Source organism: Urocampus carinirostris, chromosome 12 (genome assembly GCF_059441175.1).
Source record: "Urocampus carinirostris isolate Australia breed hairy pipefish chromosome 12, RoL_Ucar_1.0, whole genome shotgun sequence".
Classification (NCBI taxonomy): Eukaryota; Metazoa; Chordata; class Actinopteri; order Syngnathiformes; family Syngnathidae; genus Urocampus; species Urocampus carinirostris.
In genome coordinates this window covers 16,781,844-16,805,931 of record NC_142360.1, presented here as the reverse complement: position 1 = coordinate 16,805,931, position 24,088 = coordinate 16,781,844, and the positions used below count along the sequence as shown (strand labels likewise).

The following is a 24,088-nucleotide window of genomic DNA, read 5'->3' as shown; positions in this document are numbered from 1 at the left end:
ATAAAACTTTTTATATGTAAACCACATTTATTGCCACATGATTTGTTGTGACTGCTGGGGTTGATTCAAAATGGTGTTGTTTTGTGCAGTATATCATGTTATTACTAAGAAAAACCTCAGAAACTGCCCCTAAAGGCTTATAATTAAAGACATTTTCAGTTTCTGCGTCACTAAAACCAGGCATGGTTGCTAAGTGTGGTAGTAGTAGACAACTCTTATCTCTTCTTTTGCCTTAAGCTGATATGTCATTTGGTTTCCTTTCTCCATAAATAAACTATAATGTCGGAAGTGTGCTTGGAATAGAAACTTCCTGTTGACTTCCACCAAAACATTGTTCAAACTATAAGAAAGAAAGCGGTGTTGTCTTTGAGCTATTACCTCAAAATACAAACCCTCTTCATAGACACATATGGGGTGGGCGATATGGCAAAATGATTTTATAGATATTTTTCGAATAAAAGCCCAATCTCCAAACAATACAAACAATAGGAAGTTAAAGTTATTTCCTATGTAGTAAACTAAAAAATGTTAAAAAGGTGAAAATAATATTTTTAAAGGACTGCATTTGTTTGAATAGTTGAGTCAGGATGTACTGTACGAGATATTTAACCTTGCATTCTCCACAAAACGTCAGCTTCAGAATTGACAACAACAATATGAGAAACACAATTTTACAACCAAACTGACACAATATGAACAGCAAAATAGGAAAACCAAAGGACTCCTATCATTGGATTCTATTCATTTATATATTTTATTTTCAATACATGAGGTTGACAGTTGAGCGGCATTATAACAATGCAGAGTTCAAACAAAAACTGCAGGCTACAAACTAAGGCTAGGCAGATTGATCCAGATATCGAGATTTAACCACACTAAGCAAGCACTTGGATCGGATACTATTGTCCCGGGATCAATACTTTGCTCTTGCACCGTTTTCTTTTCAAATCTCTCTTTCTCTCTCTCTCTCACCCACAACTTCCAAACTGCAAGAAATTTAAAAGAAATTGGCCAAGGGGCCAATCCTGGAGACTTATCCTATTTCTAAAATATTTTTGTCAAGACCAGAACAGGAGGGGGACCCAGATGCGTAACGTTGACTCACAAGTTTATTGAGATATAGAGGGAAAAACAAACGCCAGCAATTCAGTGCTCGCTGGATAAGGGAAGCAAGCCGCTCACGGGATCGGAGCGTGTTCGGAATGCGGAAGTGGATCTTCCGGAGCGGGAGATCGTAGCGTGGTCAAACGGGAAAAATGTGTCGATAGCCGGAGCGGGGGATCAGAGCGTGGTCGGTAGTCAAAAACGGGTCGTTAGCCGGGACAGGAGATCGGAACGTGGTCGGTGGTCAAAAATGGGTCTTAGCCGGAGACAAACGGGGAATCAGGAACAGACGAGTGGGATGTTCGCTGACAGACTGACAAAGGACGAGTGAGAGCACTGAGCTTAAATAGGAGGGGGAACCAATCAGGTAACCAGCACCAGCTGGCGCCAAACGAGGGGGCACAAGTTTGAGATTGATTTACGTGCAAGTTAAGTTAATCATAAAAATGTAATAGATTGGTTTGATCAAATTGGTTTTGAAACATTCACACTTATGAAAAAATAACATATTGTTCTATTATAAGCAAGTCATTTGAAATTTAGATCTGTAGTACTACTGCACTTGAAATTTTCAGTATTTTACATTATTTCTGTAGTATTTTTGTAGTATTTCTGTAGTTTTATTTTTGAGTATTTTTGTTGTATTGCTGTAATATTTCTGTAGTCAATTTTGTACTGCTGTATTTTTGTAGTACTTTGACAGTATTACTGTAGATTTGTTGCTGTAGTATTTGTTTGGTGTTTCCAAAGTAGTATTTTGTTGTATTTTTCTACATTGTATGTAGTATTTTTAATGTACTTCCATGGTGCAAAATTTGTAACATAGCTGTAGCATTTTTGTAATAACCAAATATAAAGCAGCCAACAAAAAAAAATAAGAAAGTTTGAGAGAAGCAAAGGAGAAATGAATTGAAGACCAATGCTTGGAGTTAGAAGAGTGCCTCAAAAACAACAATTCAAAGAAAGCTTTCCAAATTGTAAAATTCCTCACACAAACAAAACGTCAGCAGGATTCAGGATAACGCAGGGAATTAGCTATCCCTACAACCACCCGACACAGGGAAACCCTCAGGTACTTCAGATTTCCGCCCCAGGAAAAAGTGACGACTTACTTATCCTCAGAGAAGAGGTAGAGGCAGCAATTACTCACTAAAGAACAGAAAGTCTCCAGGAATCAACAACGTCCCATCAGAACTCATACGAAATGGTGGCGAGCAAACGCTTTGATAGATATTTGCAGAAAGATCTGGCAAACAGGACAGTGGCCATCTGCGTGGAAAAAAATCGCTAGTAATTATACTACCAAAGAGAGCAAACCTTCAACTATCCTCCAACTACAGAACCATCAGTCTCATCAGCCATGCAAGTAAACGAGCACCACAGAACAGATTCTTAATCTGCGAATCCTATGTGTGAAGTTTCAACAACACCAGAGAAACCTCCTTCATGCTTTTATTGATTCCAAGAAGGCGTTTGACAGAGTGTGGCAAGCTGCTTTATAGGCCACCATACGAAAGTACAACATGGGCCAGAAACTAGTTAACGTAGATTTGGCAGAGGAATAAGCACAAATAGTATTTTATCACAGAGCCATATGTACTCACAAAAAGAGCCTAGTATGGCCCGCGAGCCATAGGTTCCTGACCCCTGGTTTAACTGCCTTTTTAAACCACAAAACCACATGTCTTCACAAGCTCATGGGCATTTGACAATTGCAGGTGTCCAACTATAGGCTAACAACAGAAGGCAACTTTTCGGCCAGTCATCAGTTGGGAGCAGATATATCCACCAAGGCGGGGGTCGGCAACCCGTGGCTCAGGGGGCGCGTACGGCTCTTTAGCGCTGCAGAGTGGCTCACTGGCACTTTTCCAAAAATGTTTATTAATGAAAAAACTCAAAGAGGAAATATTTTTTCTTTATCAGGGTTTTTATAAGAGAACAGACTTGACACGAAAACTTATAAAGTTTTCCAATGCTGTAAGATGTGTAGAATAAATATTACATCTCAATAACTTCAGTGCATTCATCCTCTGCTTGCTTTCCTCTCTCCTGTGTTTCCTGTGTTGGTGCCGAGTGGAACTTTTTTTTCTTTTTTAAACTTAACTAGAACAAATTGCAATTGTACCTCCACAACCCCATGGCACAGTGGCAGTCTCATTTGCTGAGTGTTATGTTTACATCTAACCTCCCTGCAGTGGATTGAGCATAGTTTATATGCATTGCGTATGAAGTGTAGACAATCAGTGTGGCATACCCTTGAGTGACCCCATGAAAATAATATTTAACACGGATGCAGAGACAGGCAAGAGACGGTAAAAAGACAAACAAAAGACTTCTCCCTACAGCTAGGATGAAGAAGTTTGATGAAGCGTAGGTAGAACTTGACTACAACCACAGAGGGAGACGAGCAAAGAAAGGTGCGCCTATTATGTTAATAATGTTGGCAGCCAACAGCACAAAGCCAAATCAATCAAGCTGTTACTTATAGACATCAAAACACAATCACGATGATAAGATGCTTGAGTTTTAGTTTTTCAGCTAAAATATGGCAAAAGGCATAGATTTGGCATAGACAGAGGTGACCAAAATCGGGCTATCGTTGTTTTGTGTCCCCACCAATATTATGTGATCAGTTAAAAAATAAAATAAAAGATGGAGCGGTGCTAGAGGATGTTTTTCTTCAGTAACAGAAACTAATTGAGAAGCACTACTGTAAAACACACTTCCTTCTGGTCGCAGAGAAGCGATACTGCCCCCCTTAAACATCCCTCCCACTCCAACATCCCTCCTACCTGCTAGTCAGAACACCCTTTTCGGCATGAAAATGAACACATACAAGCATGTTTTGCTTTTTCAATAGGGAGCCCATTTCTTCAAATTACCATATCAAAAAACCCAAAGATGAAACAGAGTAGCGTGCAGATGCAAAGGTTTTGTGTGCTCTGGATATGTTGCAAGTATGTGACTGGTACGTCTCTTTCACAAGAAGGTAAGTCTGAATACAGATTTGAGAATTATGGGAAAAAAGCAACAAATAATCGTGGTTGACATTGGGATTTTTGGGGGTAGTTATTTCCCTCCTGAAGGAAGATGATGCCCCAAAGTGTTTTACCAAAACGGAAGAAGATTTCACCTGCTTCTTTGAGACCGCAGACAACAGCACTTACCAGTTCTTCTACAACATTGGCGAGTACGTTGTCCGATTTGATGTCAAATTTGTATATTTCAATTTTCATCTTGAGGTTTCTTTATTTTATGAAATGAAATGATCTGCATTTATATAGCGCTTTTCAAGTCAATGACTTCCCAAAGTGCTTTACATTGTGCTTCACATTTCCCAATAGCGGCCGTGATCTGTGCAGCCATGTAAGGCGCTAACCTGCTTATTGGGGGTATTTAGGGTTCAGTGTTTTACCCAAGGACACTTCGACATGTAACACGGACAAGCCGGGATTCGAACTGGGATCCCTTAATCCTAAAACGATCGCTCTACCTCCTGAGCTACTGCTACTGGATGCTTTATTTGCTTATATTCATAATTGTTACACTAGTGTGCAATGCATAGTTGAAAGGACAGTGTATGATGTTTGACCACTAGATGTCACTATATGGTGTAGTGCAAAATGAGTGTTAAAGAGCACAAGGAAGAATATAAACTTCAGAGACTCAAAGTGAGAAAAATGCACCAGTTCACTTTTCATTTTTTTGGCCAGCTTTATTGAGCTTTTTGGGTACGCGTGGCAGCACGATTGTCAACAATTATGTCAGTTCTGTTTAGGTGAAGCTCATTTTAATAAATGGTAATTCATCCACCTACAAGCAATTTTATAGATAGTTTATGTATTTTAGCTTGTTCTTTAAATGAGTATTTTTTTAAATGGCTGGAATGTTTTTTACCATTATGAATATATTCATTGCGTATTATCTCATCTCATCTCTTATTGGATCAAAAAGGGGCAGCACAACGGCGCAGTTTTTAGCGCGTGTGCGGCACAGTTTTGAGGCCGAACTTTCCCGTGTGGAGTTTGCTTATTCTCCCCGAGCTTGCGTGGGTTTCCTACGGTCACTCCGGTTTCCTCCCACATTCCGAAAACATGCATGTCAGGTTAATAATAATAATAATAATAATAATAATTGACCGCTCTGAATTATCCGTACGTGTGAATGAGCGAGTGAGTTGTCTGTCTCTGTGTGCCCTGCAACTGGCTGGCAACCAGTTCAGGGTGTCCCCTGCCCACTCCCTGAAGATAGCTGGGACGGGCTCCAGCACCCCTGTGGCCCTACTGATGATGAACAGTGCAGATAATGGATGGATGGATCAAAAAGGTTACCAGCCCCTACACTATACAATACCGCGACATCTTGTGGTCATTTATTACACACTGTCCCTTTAATACAGCATTACAGTAATCTGACACTAATACAAACGAAATATGTAATTCCGCTTAAGGTCTGCAAAGAAAAGTTGTGAATTATCCAACCGGAGAACAAAAGAGGGAACATGGCTGCACATCTGCTCCTTTCCTTACTTGGATGTGGTCACATTTGTGGATACTCACCTGCAAGTGGTGGAAAGCAAAAGCAACAAAGAAATCCACAGTCGCACAGTCAGCGTGGAAGACCACAGTAAGGCATTAGCATTCATGTAGCAGCAAATTGTTTAGAAATGCTAGTATTGCATTTTGCTGTTGTTATAAACTACCCTACATTCCGGACTACAGAGCGCAGCAGATTTAAAGCCGGAGGCTTAAACAGCGACTAAAATGAGCTAATTCACGTCCGTTTCTCATATTTTATGCTAGGCGCACACCTGGCTCCAAGCAGGTGCGGAATTTGCCGTCGTTTTTAGTTCTGCTCCGAGTTGTATCACATCAGGGGTTTTCAGACCATGTGACCTTTCAAGATGACGATTACAGAGAAAAGCACATATTTACTACTGCCTCAAAAACATGAGCCGTATATTTTTAGACGACACTACAGGGCAACCATACTGCGGAGCAAGAGTGGGGAATTATTGGGTTGAAAAACTTGGCTAAGGGGCCCATCCTGGAGACTCATGCAGTTTTTCGTTTATGAATAAATACACATGCAGGCATGTTATATTTCCTTAGATTTGCTTTCGTATATAGGTATTTTTTCTATAGTATTTTCTTCTTTTCAAAATGAACGCAGAATAATAAATTAAGTCCCTGTCACAGAAAAAAAAAATAATAAGCCACACGGTATTTAAGGCCAAAGTGTTTAAAATGCATTTAATTAAGAGCGGTTTGTAGCCCGGAATTCACAATAACTGCAAATTTTGTGTAAGCTCTTATAGATTTCGAATATTTGTTTTTCCCGACTCTACTAAAGTTCTCCTGGATGCCCCATCCAATGTGTCTTTGCACCATAATGGCAAACCTGGACAGCTCAAGGTTTCATGCCTCACAAATGTTCCACAATACTGGGAGGATAAGCTGCAGTACAAAATCCGATATTACTCAGAGGGGCTTGGAGAGCGCATCAAAGAGGTATGGTATCGATTTACGAATTCTTTTAAGACTTTCATTTGTGCCTATAGTAGAGCAAATACAAAATGCCAGTGACGTCTATACCCCCAATAGCAGCTAATGCATTAAACCATGGATCTCTAACCTTTTTGAAGCAGAGCGCTATTTTTTGTTCATTTTCCGTACAAAGGGCTACCAGTTTGATATGATTTTGACAACTTATCTTGGTTTTACTATGTTATTTATACCAAGTTGAATTAATTAGAAGTTGAGTTAAAGAACACTCTGTCAGCCACTAAAACATCATTCAGATTAAATGAAATGTAAATGTTCTGCATTTATATAGCGCTTTTCAAGTCAATGACTTCCCAAAGCGCTTTACAGTGTGCTTCACATTTCCCAATAGCGGCCTTGTATTACAGCCATGTAAGACGCTAACCTGCTTATTGGGGGTATTAGGGGTTCAGTGTCTTACCCAAGGACACTTCGACATGTAACACGGACAAGCCGGGATTCGAACTGGGATCCCTTGATCCCAAGACAAGCGCTCTACCTCCTGAGCTACTGCCGCCCCTAGAAATTAGACTTCCTGGAAAATCACAATGACCCATCACTGGTTAGCTATTTTCAAAACTTGTATGTGGGCTACTCAGGTGTTCTAAGGGGGCTATGTTAGAGACCCTAAATTAAATCTTACAATATGCAAAATTGAGTCAAAAATAACTCATCAAATACTGATTAATTTATTGATTAATATATTGTTCCCTGGGTGTTTTGTACTTTGGGTTGTTAAGGTTTTAGGTGGTTTTAAACAAAAGAGGTATATTGGGGTTCTTTAAAAAAAGATTATTATAGGTCCCGAGCAAAATAACCGTTTATTTGATATTCTTTACCAATTCGAAGGTGTTGTAATAAAAATGTCCAATATTTGAGGTTTGTAACAAACATAACACCTTTTGTTTCACAAACTGACAGTAGTTGTTTTTTAAATACATCATTTATTTACGGTCAAAATAGTTGTCAAGTGGTACACTTTTGAGTTTTATACCCAAATTATTTGACCTAACTGTTTTTATACATATGAATCATGAGACAAAGTGTAATAAGTGCCCAGTTCTGTAAATTGTTAATGTTTACTCCCATAGGAGATTGTTAAGTGGGATGACCTGGTATTGTCTCTAGTACCAGGAGAAGAGGTCCAAATCCAGATTGCTGTCAAATGTGCTAATATTGCGAGTGCAGGACACTGGAGCCAATGGTCGGATTTCGCAAAAGATATCGTGCCACAAAGTGCAGGTGTGTAGAAAAAATGGTGTTGGTACTATTATTTATTATTAATATGAAAGTTCAATAGTATATTACCTGAGACATAAGTGATAGTGATAGCTTATTTAAAACATCATTCCTCTGCTTTCGAACTTTTTTTATTTATGGTTGATTATATATGATATGCAGCAGCCCATTAAAAGAATTATGACGGGCCACCAATGGGCCCCGGGCCGTAGTTTGGACCAACATGCTTTGAAATATCAGTTTTTTATGCCCTGCACAATAAACCACAGCAACTTCATCTCCCCCATGCTTGTATTATTCAGTCAAAATCAAGGAGGTTTGATTTTAAATCCATATCACAGAGCAGTTGTTAGGTAAACTCTCTCGGGATGGTGCGGATGCACAGTACAGAAGAACAGAGTGGTACAATCAAACAGTTGTCCTTTATAAGGACAATGGTCATCACACAACAGGGCAAACAGCGAGATAACAGTGACAAGAGCACCAGAGACAAACAAGCATTACCTAATAGACAGAAGAAAGGTTTAGGGATCTAGTGAGTCCAAGCAGTGAAGTTGACAGTCCAAAAGTCCATTAAGTGGTATTTGTAGTCTGGAAGAGGCTACCTGCCTGACCCCCTGGACTGCTTTGTTACATTGAGTAGACTTGGAACATGGCGAGACAGGCAATGAACTAGGAAGCAAGGAATTGGAGTACTAATGAATGAAAGAGGAAGAGTTGTGATAGGAGGAACAACCCTGGGAAATCTAGGCATGCAACAACAGTTGCGAGGGGGAAAATAGAACCCAGAACTGAGTTACCAAATTAGGTTAGGTCAAGCGAGACAGGAGAGAGGTAGGTAGAGATAGAGAAAAAAAAACATACAGATAAATGGGACCCATAGTGCAGGAAAATTTAAAAACAATCAGCACATCAAGACAAGCCTCAAATCTGTCACGGAATGGAAGGGGTGACCGGACCAGAACGGAGGCAGGAGGCAGGAAGGGAGAACTCAATTGCGTGACGATCCATAAGTTTTATTTAACAAAATAAAAGTTGTCCATAACTCAGGGACAAGACAGAACAAACGGGTTTTAACAAAACGTGCAAACACAGGCTTCTTCCAACTCAACAAAACAGGACAAGGCATAACAGAACGGACAATGTGTATATAATGAGCCAGCACCCGCAAAGCCCACAATCCAGCCTTAAATAGCAGACACGCGATTAGTTGAACTGCTTCAGCTGGTGCCCAGGGGGCGGGGCAGACTGGTCGCCAAGGCGACCATGACAAAATCATAATATATGGTAAAATTTTAAATGTTATGGTCGTTTTTCAGAATCTCGAGAAAAAGCGTCTCGAGGATGACATATGGAACTGTCTCAGGGGAATGTTCTGACAAAGTTGTTTTTTTCTGTTATTACATTTATCACTGAATAGCAAGTAACTCACATATTTCTACAGATGACATTTCACTTGCGTGCTACACCTCCGATCTACAAAGAATCACCTGTGAGTGGAACGGTGGCAACTACTGCCAACCGAAGGCCTGCAATCTTTTCAAACAAATGCATCCCAGGTACCAATTTAAGTCTTATCATTCAGTCAAAGCAAAAGCGTAGGTTTGGTCTTGGCATTGGTGGAGACTAAATCCCAGCATACCCCCTGTTCACACAATTGCCACAAATTATTTAGCGTACTTACTCACATATAACTTGACACCTTAAGACTGTTTTGAAATAGCCAAATATTAAAGAAAAGAGAACATTCTCGACACTCCATATCCATTTTGAAGATCTTCATTTCCATTTCCGGGTTAGGGTTAGGGTTAGGGTATATTGATTTACTGTCCGTACACCTTGCCTTGGTTGCAATTTCCAGTACATATCCTCTTTCGATCTTCTGACATTGTTTTCTGTAGCGCAGGAAAAAGAATGGTCATCTTGCGACTAAAGACGTCACCTGTTCGATTCCCCATCTCTTCCAAGTTAATTGTACCCTAATGTCTCAGATAAGCATGTCTGACTGCTATCAGTCTGTGTGAATGGGTAAAGTGTGAAATGTAATGTCAAGCTTTGAAAGTCTTCAGTTACTGGTAAAGTGATATTTATATACTGTAAATGCAGACTGTTGACACCAAACTTTTTGTTGCTCTCAGGTTGCTTTTTCTTCGGTGGCCTTTATCACTTTTTGTTTAAAGTCAGTAATACAAGACAGATACCTTATTTTTTTTTCTCCAGGCATACACTATTGCAAAAACATTTTACAAATAATGTTTCAAAAATTCAGCACACTTTTACCGTAATTCTGTGGCTGCATGCTCACGTTTGCCTCATTGGTTTCCTGTTTGTTTTGTGTTCCTCAAAAAGCCCTTCCTATGTGCTGCTTACGGTAAGCTACTCAGACAGAACAATAAATGTTTGATTGGTGGGGACATGTCCTCTCTGTCCATGCCAAAACTAGGCCCTTGAGTCAAAGCGTTCTCAGAAGGCGTTAAAAGGTTCGAGCGAAAAAGAGTGCCGATTTTGCTGTATTCTGTTGACGTTTTACTTGAGCATAAATATCTTGCAGTGATTCTTTGGGCTGGACTGGTTGGACAAAATGTCTGCCGGAAGGGAATCTAACTGACCGGTGCAGTTTTCAGGGGGTTGAGACCGCAAGAGTCCGGGTCAAAATCAGCCCTGCCGAAGTTCCTCCATTCAGGACATTTTACACTGAAGAGTTTATGATGAACACCATCAGTGAGTAAATGTTTAATGTTTATTGATGGCTAGGATTTTTTAGCTCATGATAATTAAACATGAAGCAGCCCTTGAGACTCTTCGTGATTAAGGGCTATACAAATAAACATGACTCGACTTGACATGAAATACTCTTTTTGGGACTGTTAAATTGCAAAGTGATTCAATTGTTGAAGTTAATACACTGCCCAATTTATAAAAAATAAATACAATAAATATTTACATGAACATCTTTACATACAAGATCCCGTTCCCAGATGGTGCTCTTCCCGAGAATTTCTTGTGTTACAAGCAAATTTTCTCGATATGGAATAACTGAAAACCAATTAATCCATTCTGGGCCTCCGCAAGTCATCCAAGATAACCCTAAATAGCTATGAAACACATCTTACTAATCACTAAAACAAATTCAAATAGTCGTTGACCATAGAAATACAGCAACAAGATAAACTAGATGATGATAATATGACTTTGAAGCTCAGCCCCATGCCGAAGGAGCGACGAAGGTGTTGAGTACCTGGCAGTAGTAAAAATGAATCATGGTTTTCGGCAATGTAAAGTACTGTTCAAAATAATAGTAGCGCAACGTGACTAAGCAGAATATGTAAAGTTTTAGGATCAATTTATTTTTTATTTTTACATGCCTAACAAGTGACCAGTAGGTACTGTAGATTCTCATAAAACAAACCAGACCGAGCATTCATAATAGGCATGCTCAGAAGGCTGTACAATTGGGCAAATAGTTCAAGGGAGTGTGTTAAAAAATAGCAGTGTCTGCATTTGACTGTACAAACTCAAAACTATTTTGTATTTCCCAAAAAAAGGTAGGATTAAAGAATCCAAATATTTAGTTGCATGACCGCAGTTTTTTATAACTGCTCTCACATCTGTGTGGCATAGAGTCAACCAAACTGTGGCACCTTGCTGTTGTCATTTCACTCTCTGGTTGTTCGATCCATTTTAAAGCATTGGAGATTATTTTAGCTGAACAGCCAATGATTTTTGTACCTCTGTATAGGTTCTTCCCTCTTTAATCAACTTTTTAAACAAAGAACGCCGTTCTTTCGAGCAGTGTCTCGAAGGACCCATTTATCTCAAATGCATGCTCAACCTGTGCTGGATTCATCACCCTGAAATAGGCGACACTCGATTCACACCTGATTCACACCTTTTTTTTTTTTTTTCTTCCCCAAAATGAATAAACTTAGAGATTGGTTTCCACACTTTGAACTATTTGCCCCATTGCACAGCCTTTGGAGCCTGCCTATTATGAATGGTGGGCCTTGTTTGTTTTCTGAGAATCTACTCCACCTACTGGTTACTTGTCTGGCATGTAACAATATAAAATACACTAAAAACCAGAGATATTCTGGTACGTCACATTGGACTGCAATTATTAATTTGAACAGCACTGTATGTGCAACATCTAATCAATGAATGAACAACTAAATGATTATCAAATTTAATCGTTTACATGCCTTTAGGATTTATGATCCTCCAATTATTGACCATTTTTATCAACTTGCATCACAGAAGATTTTCTACATTTGTGTTGAATCAAAATTTACAATTAAATTAAATTTAAATTAATTAAACTAAATTAAAATTAAACAAACTATTAAATTTGAAATGAAAATGGGGTAACAATTTTCAAGAAATTTATTATATTGTTCAAATATTGTGTGTTATTTTTTGACAAATTACTGACCTGTCTAAATTGTGCACATGCAAATGTTATACTTTAAAAAATATTTTAAAGTGACAGTGTGTATCATTCGACCACGAGATGTCATTGCATGGTGTCGTAAAGCACAAAGGAAGAATACAAACTACGACGACTCAAAGTGACCAAAACGCACCATTTTAACTTCTCATTTTTTGCCCAGCCTTTTTGAGGTTTTTGAGGACCCGTAGCAGCAAGATGACATACAATTATCTCAGGTCCTTTTAGGTGAGGCTGATGTTATATAAAATAAATGCAGTTTGCCGACCTGTGAGTATCTAAAACCTGCATGTAGGGTAGTTAATGTATTTTGCTTATTGTTTGAATAATTACGTTTTTTACCAGTAGGAGGCGCTCAATAATACACACTGTCCCTTTAATATAATTATTTTGCAAGTAGCTGGTTTCAACCCTACAATGCAAACTTGATTCCTTTTGGGAAACCAGTTAATCAATGAAGTAAATCTTCAGACAAATCAAATATCAACATAATTGTGTTTTGAAGCCTTAAATTTATGCAAACATATATAAAAGCTAATATGTTTTTTGCGAGTTGAAACAGACCCACCAGTTCATCTGAGAGTATCTCTGGGAAAAAACAAATTGTGTTTGAAGTGGGAAGCTCCTCACATCAATCTGTCATCCCACCTGCAATATGAAGTCGGCTGCCAAATTCGAAAGAGCAAAGTATGGCTGGTAAGATAAAATCCTGACCGAGGTTGCTTATTTTAGCCTTAACTATAGAATACATTTCTCCAAGTTATATTGGTGTGTGTCAGGGAATTCCAATTCAAGGTACAGTTGATATAAATAAATATAATATATATAAAAAAAAGCAAACAAAAAGTTTTTCTAAAAAAGTGCCCTTTGTCAATGACCCACTTGGGGTAGTGCAGAAGCACAGTGCAAAAACCCAGATTAGTGCCGTAATGGAGGTCTTTATTAGGACAGGGTTTAGTACAATAAAATAGTGCAGTACCAAGGTATTTATTAGGACAGGCTTTGGTACACAGTAAGTCAGGTAGCGAGGCAACAAGAGTGGTCCAGAATGCAGGCCAGGGGTTGTTGGTCCAGTAAACTCAATCAGTAAAGGCAAGAGTCCAAGAGTTTGTGATGGTACTCGTGATCCGGAAGGGTAAGCAAGGGTTCAGTATACTGGAATTCCAAAAGGCTGAGACAAATGTGCTTGGGACATGACATGGAAGGCAACAAATTCCGCAGAGCTCAGGAGAGAATTTCTGAATAGTAATGAGGGAGAGTTCTGATAGGAGGGATATGCAGACAAGTGCCCACAGTTGTATGGAAGAAATTACTGTCGTACCCGGAAGTGAGTGACCAAATAATGTAAGGTCGAGCAATAGAAAGCTAGAGAATGAGAGACAACATACAGAAAAGCAAAACTCAGAGTACAGGATCTTGATACAGCTCAGCCATTCACAGAGTTTTTCTCCTTATTTATATTGATTCTAACTCCTGCAAACAATCTAGGTGAAAGTATTGAATACAGTAGTAGTCTGGTTGTTTTAACTATGGCTTGAATGATGTTCTCCATCTTTCATCTATAATGAGAATTACTGTGATGATTTCCTTTATTTGTTTTTGTGAAAAGAACATTTAAAAGGGACATGTGTATTATTTGGCCACTATATGTCACTGTATCGGGTAGTGCAACTGAAAACAATTGTTAAAAAGCACGAGGAAGAATACAAACTACAAAAACTCAAAGTAAACTGTTCAATTCTTTATATATATATATATATATATATATATATATATATATATATATATATATATATAATACAAGGCGCTAACCTGCTTATTGGGGGTATTAGGGGTTCAGTGTCTTACCCAAGGACACTTCGACATGTAACACGGACGAGCAGGGATTCGAACTGGGATCCCTTGATCTCAAGACGAACGCTCTACCTCCTGAGCTACTGCCGCCCCCCACAAACTGTTATGATAAGAGTTCATCACTCAGCCTTCGCGTGCTTTTTATGCTCTCCAATCACAAACACACATGCTTGAGCTAATACATTAGTCTCCACCGAAACGTGTTTCTCGAAAATGAATAAACCACTCTTTTTACATTATCTCTTAATCGGACTTTTCTACCACGACACAAGCATGTCAGGACGAGTTAACAGAGCCACTGCTCTGACGTTATTATTCCTGTTTCAGTGGCTCCGCCCCCAGTTGCTTAACCAATCAGGAGGGCTCTGGGCGGGTAGCGTCCGAAGAGAAAAAGGAGTAGGAGAGAAGAAGAGCGAGACTCAGGTGCATCTGAGCCTATGAAACAGTAACCAAGTTTTAAAGCTTTTTAGTCGGACCGTCGAATAAATCAAAATGCCGATATCAATATCCGTCAAATTCCCAAATATCGATGCAGATATATAGACACATATATATATAGGCGCTAAATAATACACACTAGTTAGATAAAATGGCTGGCTAGGAATAAGTTATTAGCTAAAACCAAAGTTAAAATATTGTATTGGGTTAGTGAAATGTATCACCAATCAATACCTCAAATAATGTTTAAAATTGCATTCATGATTCGATAAATGTTTCCACAGTTGGTTTCCCTCAAGGGCCCGGCAACTGGTACATGTCTAGACGTCCCCCCAGGTATCAAGTACAGTGTGAAGGTTAGAGCTAAACCTAATGGATCTATTTATTCTGGTCACTGGAGCCAATGGTCCAACATTCTAACTGGGAAAACTTCTCCTGATATAGGTAAGCTCCCGATGTTGCGGCACATCCTTGCTAAGATTTTAATTTAGTCATTACTTTGTGACTTTTATAGACACTTTGCTCATGACCTGCATCCCTGCCACACTGTTGATAACGGCTGGTACCCTCATTGCTTTGGGTATTATTTACTACCGGTAAGACTTTATTTTTTCTAGATCTAGTATGATTTAAAGCAAGGTCCTCCAACATGGTGCCCACGGGCACTAGGGTGCCCCCCGAGGGCAGTCTAGGAGCCTGTGGACCTGTTTTGGAAATACCTCACCAGTTCTGAATCATTGTTATTTTCCTGTAAAAGTATTTGTTATTGGTTGACTGACTTTATTTAACCCTATTTTTAATAAAGAACCCGCAAACAGCATAGAAATAAACATAGTAATAACATCTCATCTCATCTCATTAGCTGCACCGCTTATCCTCAGTAGGGTCGCGGGGGTGCTGGAGCCCATCCCAGCAATCATCGGGCAGTGGGCAGGGGACACCCTGAACTGGTTGCCAGCCAATCGCAGGGCATGCAGGGACAGACAACTCGCTCGCTCATTCACTGCTAGGGACAAGTTGGACCGGCCAATCCACCTGAAATGCATGTCTTTGGAATGTGGGAGCAAACCGGAGTGCCCGGAGGAAACCCACGCAAGCACGGGGAGAACATACAAACTCGCACAGGAAGTTCGGCAGCTGGATTTGAACCCACGCAGGAGGTTCCCAAGACCTTAGAACAGTGCCGCTCACGCGGTAACCACTGCGCCGCCGTGCTGCCCTAGTAATAACATTATACTTTTTATTTTAGAAATTTCAAATATCAGTTTGTGGGCTTAATGGACAAATTATTATTAATAATTAATTTTAAGCAATTAATTAAGAAAGTAGAATTTAAATCTATTCATGTATCAAAGAAATGTGTTCATTTAAGTTTTTATTGATTTTTTACAGGAAATATAACAAATTAAATTCCAACGTATGGGTTTTATAGAGCAAAGAGGAAAAAAATATGCTGTTTCTTTAAACTAATTATCTGGCTTGCATTTTAACTTTGTAGCTAGCTACATTCCTATCTTTTTAGCTTTTTGGCAAGCTCTTGAGCTAGCTTTTACATTTTTGGCCTGCTATCTAGCTAAAATTTTACCTTTATGCTAGTTATCAAGCTTAATGCTGGCCTCCTTTCCAGCTACCAATCTAGCTTTGTTTTTACCTTTCTATCTTGCTAGTTCGATGGGTTTTTACTCTTTAAGCCAGCTATTTAGCCAGATTTTTAATTTTGGAGCTAGTTATCCTTCTACCCTTTTCGCTATTTAGCAAGCTATCTAGCTAGCTTTTTAACTTTTTGTTAGTTATCTAGCTAAATGTCTGCCTCCTTTTAAGCTAGTTAGCTTTGTCATTAGCGTTATATCTGGCTATTTAAATTACTTTTCACTCTTTTAGCTACCTATCTACCTCACGCTTAGTTTTTTACCTGTTTTCTTATCCAGCACACAAGATACCGTTTTAGCTATTTAGCAAGCTATCTAGCTAGTTTTTTTTAAATCATTTTTTCTACCTGCTATCTAGCTAACATTTTACCTTTTTTGCTAGTTATCAAGCTAAATGTTGGCCTCCTTTCTGTACAGCTATCTAGCTTTATTTATTTATTCAAATTTATGTTTTAACCTTTTAGTTTTTTACCTGTTTACCGTTCTAGCTAACTATCAAGCTACACTTTTAGCTATTTACTAAGCCCACCTAGCTAAAGGGCTATTTTAGAAATGTATATCAAAGTGGGTGCCATTTGCGCTTATTCGTAACAAAAAGTAGCTCTTAGAATGAAAAAAGTTGGAGACCCCTGATTTAAAAAATATGTATCTGTAGATTTTAGAGTTACATGATTTGGTTTTCAATTAACAAATTGTGTAGTGTTCCTTCTTACAATTATGTTTTTAAATATATTTCGCGCTGGTGGATTCAAGACATTTTGTCTCAGAATTGACCCAGCTTTAGAGCTTTAATGTCATTGAAGGAAAATAATAATAGGTCAGCTCTGAAACAGACTGCAATTATAGTGAACTGTGAGTGCATACTGCTCATTTTGGCTTGGTGTTTGTGGCATTTCATTTGTATTTTCATGTGTCTCTGTTAGTATAATTTTGTCCGGCTAGCTCCCCGTTAGCGTTGGGCTTTACTATTTAGTTTGCTCCTGGTTTGCCCTCGTTGGATGCCGTGTGTTGTTTGGTAGACTAGCTTGGCGTTAGCACCAGTCTTGCCTTGTTTCTTGGTTTGTTTATTTCCATTCGGCTTTACGTTTGTTGCTGTGGCTGATGTCGCTCTTTGTTGTTAGTTCCTGGTGAGCCTAGTTGTTTCTTGGTCAGCCGGCCTCGTGTTTTTCAACCAAGGCTGCGACCGCCTTTCGTTTATAGGTCTCGATTCGCCCCGTTTTGCTGTTTTTTTTTCTTGTCAGTTAGTCTCTTTTTGGCTGCTCGCCCTTTGTATTACCATGACTGCATCCACCTGCGACAAAGGAGCAAACTTCCTGCCAATAAAGGCCTGGAATATCTTGACCACATGTCTGTCTTTCAGTCACTCAAGGTCTAACTTGAGTCGTTGGGTCTGTGACTTCTAAATCATATGGAGGCGTACATGGACGTTGTGTCCGCTTCCCACATCGGCTCCTGTATATGTGTGGGTGCTTGCTCTTGTTCTAATCTTGACATTTTGTGGGATCATGATGTTGACCTGACTGTGGTGAATTCCATTCTGGTGGTGCCATGGCCACTTTCTGGAGTTCTTCTGGTTGCCAAGATTATTTGCCTGGACTAAGTTGTTGGAGATAGCAAGTTCAAGAAGCCTTGTCTTCTATCTTTTGTCTCTGGGTTACAGTTTGTTCTACATTTTCTTTCAGTATCTTTGAGGATTTGCTTCAATTTTGACGGTGCAGTTGCCTTGTAGGATGGTATGCCTCTTAGCCGCTTTGTTCATTTGTCTTGAACCTGGACATAAAAGTCCTCAGTTTCTTCATCAATGTGTTTTAGGGTTGGTGCATAGGCCTGGATGACTGTGATCTCGAACGGCTAGGCACTGGGTCGTATCATGAGGGGCATGCTTGAGACCGGAGCAACATCCAATTGCAGAGGCGTTGATGTTTCTGTGTACTAAGAATTCCACAGCAAATATATGCTTGTTAGCCTCTCCACTAGTAGCAGTAAGTGTAGAAAACGTGGCCCTCATCAGTTGTCACCAATGCAAAGTTTTTCCATAGAAGGTATCTTTCCATCTCAGATATGAGTTCATTCATCTTAGCTTGTTGGTGCAAGGTACGGATGTCCCTTGTGGAAGTGGAAGTGGTAAAGGTGTTGATACCATGCATTTTAGGTAATTTCCTAGTTGTCACACTTATCACCTCCAGCCAGGTAGTCGGCGAATGGAGTGGTCCTTTTTAAACCAAGCGACAACCGAGTTCATATGGAGAGACTGTCCAGAGTTCGGTATTCAGTGGTGCCCCGGTGACCCAGATGGTTAAGGGATCTGTGTAATAACAATAATAGAATTGCAAAATGTACGTGTAAGGTTTTAAAGTTAGCTCCAACATTCAACAATAAAATTGATGATACAGCATTTATGTTGTTAGCTAAACATATGTTTGTAAGACCATTTATGAATAAATGTATTTTTTCTTGAGAGTATTTCAGAATTTGGAAAATAGCAATTAACAGATAATGGCTAAAATAAAATTGGGGCTTCCTTCCAACACTTAGTTAAGTTTGCGTATAGCTAATTTTCTAAATAATATCTCTTGATAAAAGCTTATATTTTCATAATCACAAAAATAGTTCACAATCGTGAAAATATCTGAGTCCCAACGTTTACCTGGTTATACAAAGTTGTAGCCGATTTTACAAGATGGTTTGAATGCAAGAACGTGCTATAATTCTTGGACGGGTGATTAAAGCAAAACACGATTTTGACTGTGTTTTTTGTGAGGAATTAGCATTTTATAACAGCCCCACAAAGTTGATTGAGCTGATACAATCCTTTGATGTAAGGATATGTAACATTTATTACATTAATGTTTGTGTATTTAACTGATTGTCATTTATAGAAAGCTCAAGAAATGTTTTTGGCCGCCAGTGCCGGACCTTGACAAAGTCCTACAAGGCTTTTTGAACGAGATCAACTCACAGAAATGGGTAACTTGACCAATAACGTGTACCGTATTTTCCACACTATAAGGCACACTGTGATAATAAAGACCCCCAAAAAGACAGTTTTTTGATTTAAGTAGATGTATTTAAAAAAGGCACACTGTACTACAAGTTGCTTGAATTCTACAGTAAGAGTTACCATGTATGAGCCACACATTACTGATATGTGTCTCAGGTCAGGATTACAATAGGAATCAAAACTAGGTTTTTTTTTTGGTTTGAACAAATTTATTGACACTAAAAACAGAAAACAATCATGACAATCTCAACAGCAATTAAGGTGAAAGCATTACTCCTAGACACTGGTGCAGATGACATATGAAATGACACTAGAGTTTATCCCACTATCACACGTTTTTATTAGCGGTGCAACACTGATTTGCATAGTGCATTCCTCAATATGCCTCAGTAACCTCTCAGGTTATGTATGCATACTTAAAAGAACATGTACAGTATTTTGTTGAAAGACTTTCTCTTCTCTCCATTTTCTAACATTCATTGTTGAAAAAGGTATGAGAATGTTTAACCTATTAAGATATATGAAGCAAATCAGTATTCGTGGCACCGTGAGTAAAGAGAGTGTAAAGATGACATAAGGTTACTGCCTTGTTGTGTGTCATCTGTACCACTGGTGTTCTAATGTTAAGATGTCACCATGAGGCCACCGACTGCTCTCCGGACGCCTGGCTTTGCTAAGGCTACGATTTATCATGGCCAAACACCTCCAAACCACTCTCAGTTGGTCCGCCGAGGGGAGATAAAAGCTGCGGGGATGCTTCTAGAGAATGGGAAACGTGTTTGGCGGAAAGAGTCGACCCACGCGTGTGACAGAACAAGACATAGCTATCCTGCAATTGAAGCAGCAGAGAGATAAACTGAAGCAATACCAAACAAGAATCACCCTTCAGCTGGACAAAGAGAGACATCCTGCCAAGCAACTACTGAAAGATGGCAGAAAACAAAAGGCTCTGCTGCTCTTAAAGAAAAAGCGCTATCAGGATCAGCTTCTGAATAAGACTGAAAATCAGATCTCAAACCTGGAGCGAATGGTTCAAGATATCGAGTTCATGCAAATTGAACTGAAAGTCTTGGAGGGGTTGAAAGTAGGAAACGACTGTCTGAAAAGGATGCACGAGATCATGTCCATAGAAGATGTGGAGAGGATTCTGGACGAGACCCATGAAGCGATTGAGTATCAGAAGCAAATCGACGATATATTGTCCGGAGCACTGTCACAGGAGAATGAGGAAGCTGTTTTGGCGGAGTTGGAAGCCATTACTCAGCAGGGAGAAGACGTCACACTTCCAGAGGTTCCGACAGAACCACTCCCAGTAATTTCAGAGTCCCCTTGCAGGGAATCAAAGAGAAGACTGAAGAAGAACTTGGACCATAAGATGCTATCAGAATAGTGTTTTAACCCTTCTCCCGTGTTGGTTTTCAGGTTACACTCCCCATGTTAGCGGGTCAGTGGCGACCTGTGTCTTGAATAAAGTCTAAAATACACAAAAAAACAAAAAAAAAAACTGGCAGGGGAGATACCATGATCATGAAGATAGCTTGGCCTCTTGAAGGTGGTTCATCTGAACCTGAACCTTAACCTTACAAAAGCCGTATTAGGATCACGGCATGTGACGATTGATTTTTGCAATCCGGAGATGGAATAAGTGCTTGCTCTGTCCACTCCACGCATCGGCCCGGTATTGCAGTACCTCCCGGAACGGTGCATTCGCAATGATCGCAGCAAGGCTTTAAGGCTAGGACCTTAGCTTGGCCTTTTGGCTGAGAGTAAGAGTCCTTGGCTTTGTAGCGTATTATGAACTGACCGATAACGGATAATGGATAATTAATACAGAAAATAGAACAATAACCCTTACAAAATCCCCCCCACCAGCACCATCACCATCACCAACACCACCACCTCCACGACCATCACTTCTAGTAGCATACAATGTAATCCAATTTAGTTCAACAATATTTGATGGTTTGATCAACCATTGCACAATAATTACCCAAATTCACTAATATACTGTAAAACTTTTACAGTAAGGCGACGTATAATTCACATAATAACTGCATTTCCGGTTGCATCTGTTGTATTCTCTAGTATATAAGGCACAGTCAAACTGGGGTTATTAGGTGCACCTTATAGTTTGGAAAACACGCTACTTTCTGACAGTGCATCCCTTTATACAGTTTCTGTTTTAATTCCAACAATAGGACCCTCCCGTTCCTGCAAAGCAATACTTTGAAGAAGTGACAACTTCAATAGTGGAACTCATGTCCCAGAAGGAAGTCGCAGGATCGGGTAAGGAATCCACGCAGCTTCTGTCGTCAGAACGAGGCCTACAAGCCGGGGACCAGGAAGAGGGAAACCTTGGAACTAAACTAATACTGTTTCCAGACTATGTCACTCTAAACAGAGAGAGTGTCGTCATATCTGCAACTGGAAACACGTATGTCTGTGAGCATCTTGACGAGGGCAATCAGAGAGATTTTTTTCCAAAAACATGCCAGTGTTTGTGTGATGCAGACTGCTTGGACACAAACTTCCTCAACCCTTCCTACTTGCCCCTCTCTGAGCAAGCCATCACAGTATGTGACAAGGAGACTGGCAAAAATGGAGTAGGAAATCTCTATACCAACCTACCCTTCATATAAATGTATGAGTAAGATCAATTACAATGTCCAGTGCCGTATCCATCTGAGATTAGAAGAGTATCCAATCTTTTGCCTTTTATATTTCCTTGGAAAATGTGAAAAGAGATATGTTTATATAAGGTATAATTTACTTCAATTCATTGTGTCTGATAGGGTTGATTAATACCACAATTTAATACAACAAATATGAAACTCTTAAATACTCTTTCATTGTCAAGAACCAGAACAGGATCAGGACCCAAATGCGTGACATTCTCACACAAGCCTTTTATTTTACGGGAAATGGGGAGTGATGGTAGCAGTTTGGCGTGAAATGATAGAAAGCCAGAGGCCAACGAGATTGATACCAATTGCCCGAATTGATATCGGACGGATGGGGTCGATATCGGACAGGACGGGACAGACAGGATGGATAATGAAACAGGATATCGAAAATAAACAGGACAAACTAGACGGGAACGAAAACTGGAGAAAATAATAAACAGGACAAAAATAGACAGAAACAAAACTGGAAATGATATTAAACAGCACAAAATAAACGGGAACAATACCGGACAGGAAATACCAACAGGAACAGGACCAAGTCGAAACCCACGTCTTGTGGGGAAAAAGTTCATTGACGGACTGACAAAGGAAAAGTGAAAGCACTGAGCTTAAAAAGACGGAAAGCCAATCTGTCAATTAGCCGCAGCTGGCGCCACACTGGCGCCATACTGGCGGGGGCCAATTGGGCACCAAGGCAACCGTGACATTCATATTTATGGAAGATTGAGGCGACTTCCTCCTCCGTGGTAAAAAGAGGACGAAAAAGAGTGATCAAACAGTTTTCTCAACCTCATCAAGCTCATACCTCTCAACTTGTACGTTTTTATTATGCATTTTAAAACGTGTACGACGTACAAGAAAATCTGTACGGAAAAATGCAAATTTGTCAATTATGGGTACTGTCTGGTAAACACAGACTATCACGAAACGGCAAATCAATCAAGTGTAACGAGTTCGCCGCGGAATCTATCTCGATAACGTTTTTTTTCGTTGCAAACGAAGCGAGCTGTTTGATGCTACTGTGCACATGCGTCTGCCGCCTACGGATTTCCCATCATGCATCATTCCGAAAAAAAAAATATCGTGTACGATTATTTTGTATTTTGTATGCGTAAATACGAGTTTGTACGGGCATGGAGTGGTGGAGGTTGACAGGTATGGAAGCTTTCTAATTCCAATTTCATTTCAAGAGAAACAGCTCGCTTCTTCCTTACACTTTACACCAACCATATTGAATGAATGCACGAGATATTAACAATAAAAACGTCAAAGTTCTAAGCGTGCTAGAGATACAGTGCAGTGTGTATACACACAAACCAGGAAGTAGAAGCCAGATTTCTTCTTTAGGGTGGATGCTGGGTGACCTCTCCCAGGGCCACGCGGTGGAAAGAAGCACTACAGCACTCCTCTGATAAAGGTGCACACAACACAAAATGTAGCTTAAGGTAATGTTCAGATATTTATCTACATCCCGAAAAAATGTTTGTATATACCGTTGTTCGTAACTCGAACTTGTAAGTAGGGGCGCGTCTGTTTAAGCTTTAAGTATTTTATTTTCGAGTTGTAAATTTCACTAAGAAGCAATGATATACGGTAGGGAGAAAATCTGCATGAGGAGAAATTCATTGCTTAAGACAATGGCCCCATAACTGTATTCAGTTGTACTTATTGAGTACATATAAAAACATGCCCACCCAGTTTTCCATCTGCCGCAGGGATGTCGAACTTTTGGACTGGCGTGACGTCATCTACTCCGCTACAAGCACCCCTAGGGCATCATGTTAATCTGTTAATAAACAACGGGGTAGACTGCTTTAAGTGTGAATTTCCCTATCTATCTATCTATCTATCTATCTATCTATCTATCTATCTATCTATCTATCTATCTATCTATCTATCTATCTATCTATCTATCTATCTATCTATCTATCTATCTATCTATCTATCTATCTATCTATCTATCTATCTATCTATCTATCTATCTATCTATCTATCTATCTATCTATCTATCTATCTATCTATCTATCTATCTATCTATCTATCTATCTATCAATCAATCAATCACTGGCCTATTAAGATGCATGTGGAAATTTAGAGTGATGCAGAACTCTTCAGCAATCAGGGAACCATGC

The 24,088-nt window shown here is 39.5% G+C and overlaps 1 protein-coding gene and 2 pseudogenes across 1 annotated transcript; all 3 read left to right on the top strand.

The window, feature by feature from the left end:
- The first annotated feature begins 3,940 nt into the window (after positions 1–3,940).
- mpl (MPL proto-oncogene, thrombopoietin receptor) lies at positions 3,941–22,129 on the top strand. The gene is made up of 12 exons (XM_088349208.1): positions 3,941–4,093; positions 4,174–4,294; positions 5,555–5,730; positions 6,457–6,614; positions 7,739–7,889; positions 9,331–9,445; positions 10,438–10,607; positions 12,884–13,026; positions 14,907–15,066; positions 15,137–15,218; positions 19,151–19,238; positions 21,471–22,129. Exons 1-12 carry the CDS (start codon positions 4,006–4,008, stop codon positions 21,909–21,911), a joined length of 1,893 nt encoding a protein of 630 aa, XP_088205334.1. The 5' UTR covers positions 3,941–4,005; the 3' UTR covers positions 21,912–22,129.
- On the top strand, positions 19,893–20,761 carry LOC148355107 (charged multivesicular body protein 6 pseudogene; annotated as a pseudogene).
- On the top strand, positions 20,888–20,977 carry LOC148355106 (U2 spliceosomal RNA; annotated as a pseudogene).
- Positions 22,130–24,088: the final 1,959 nt, after the last annotated feature.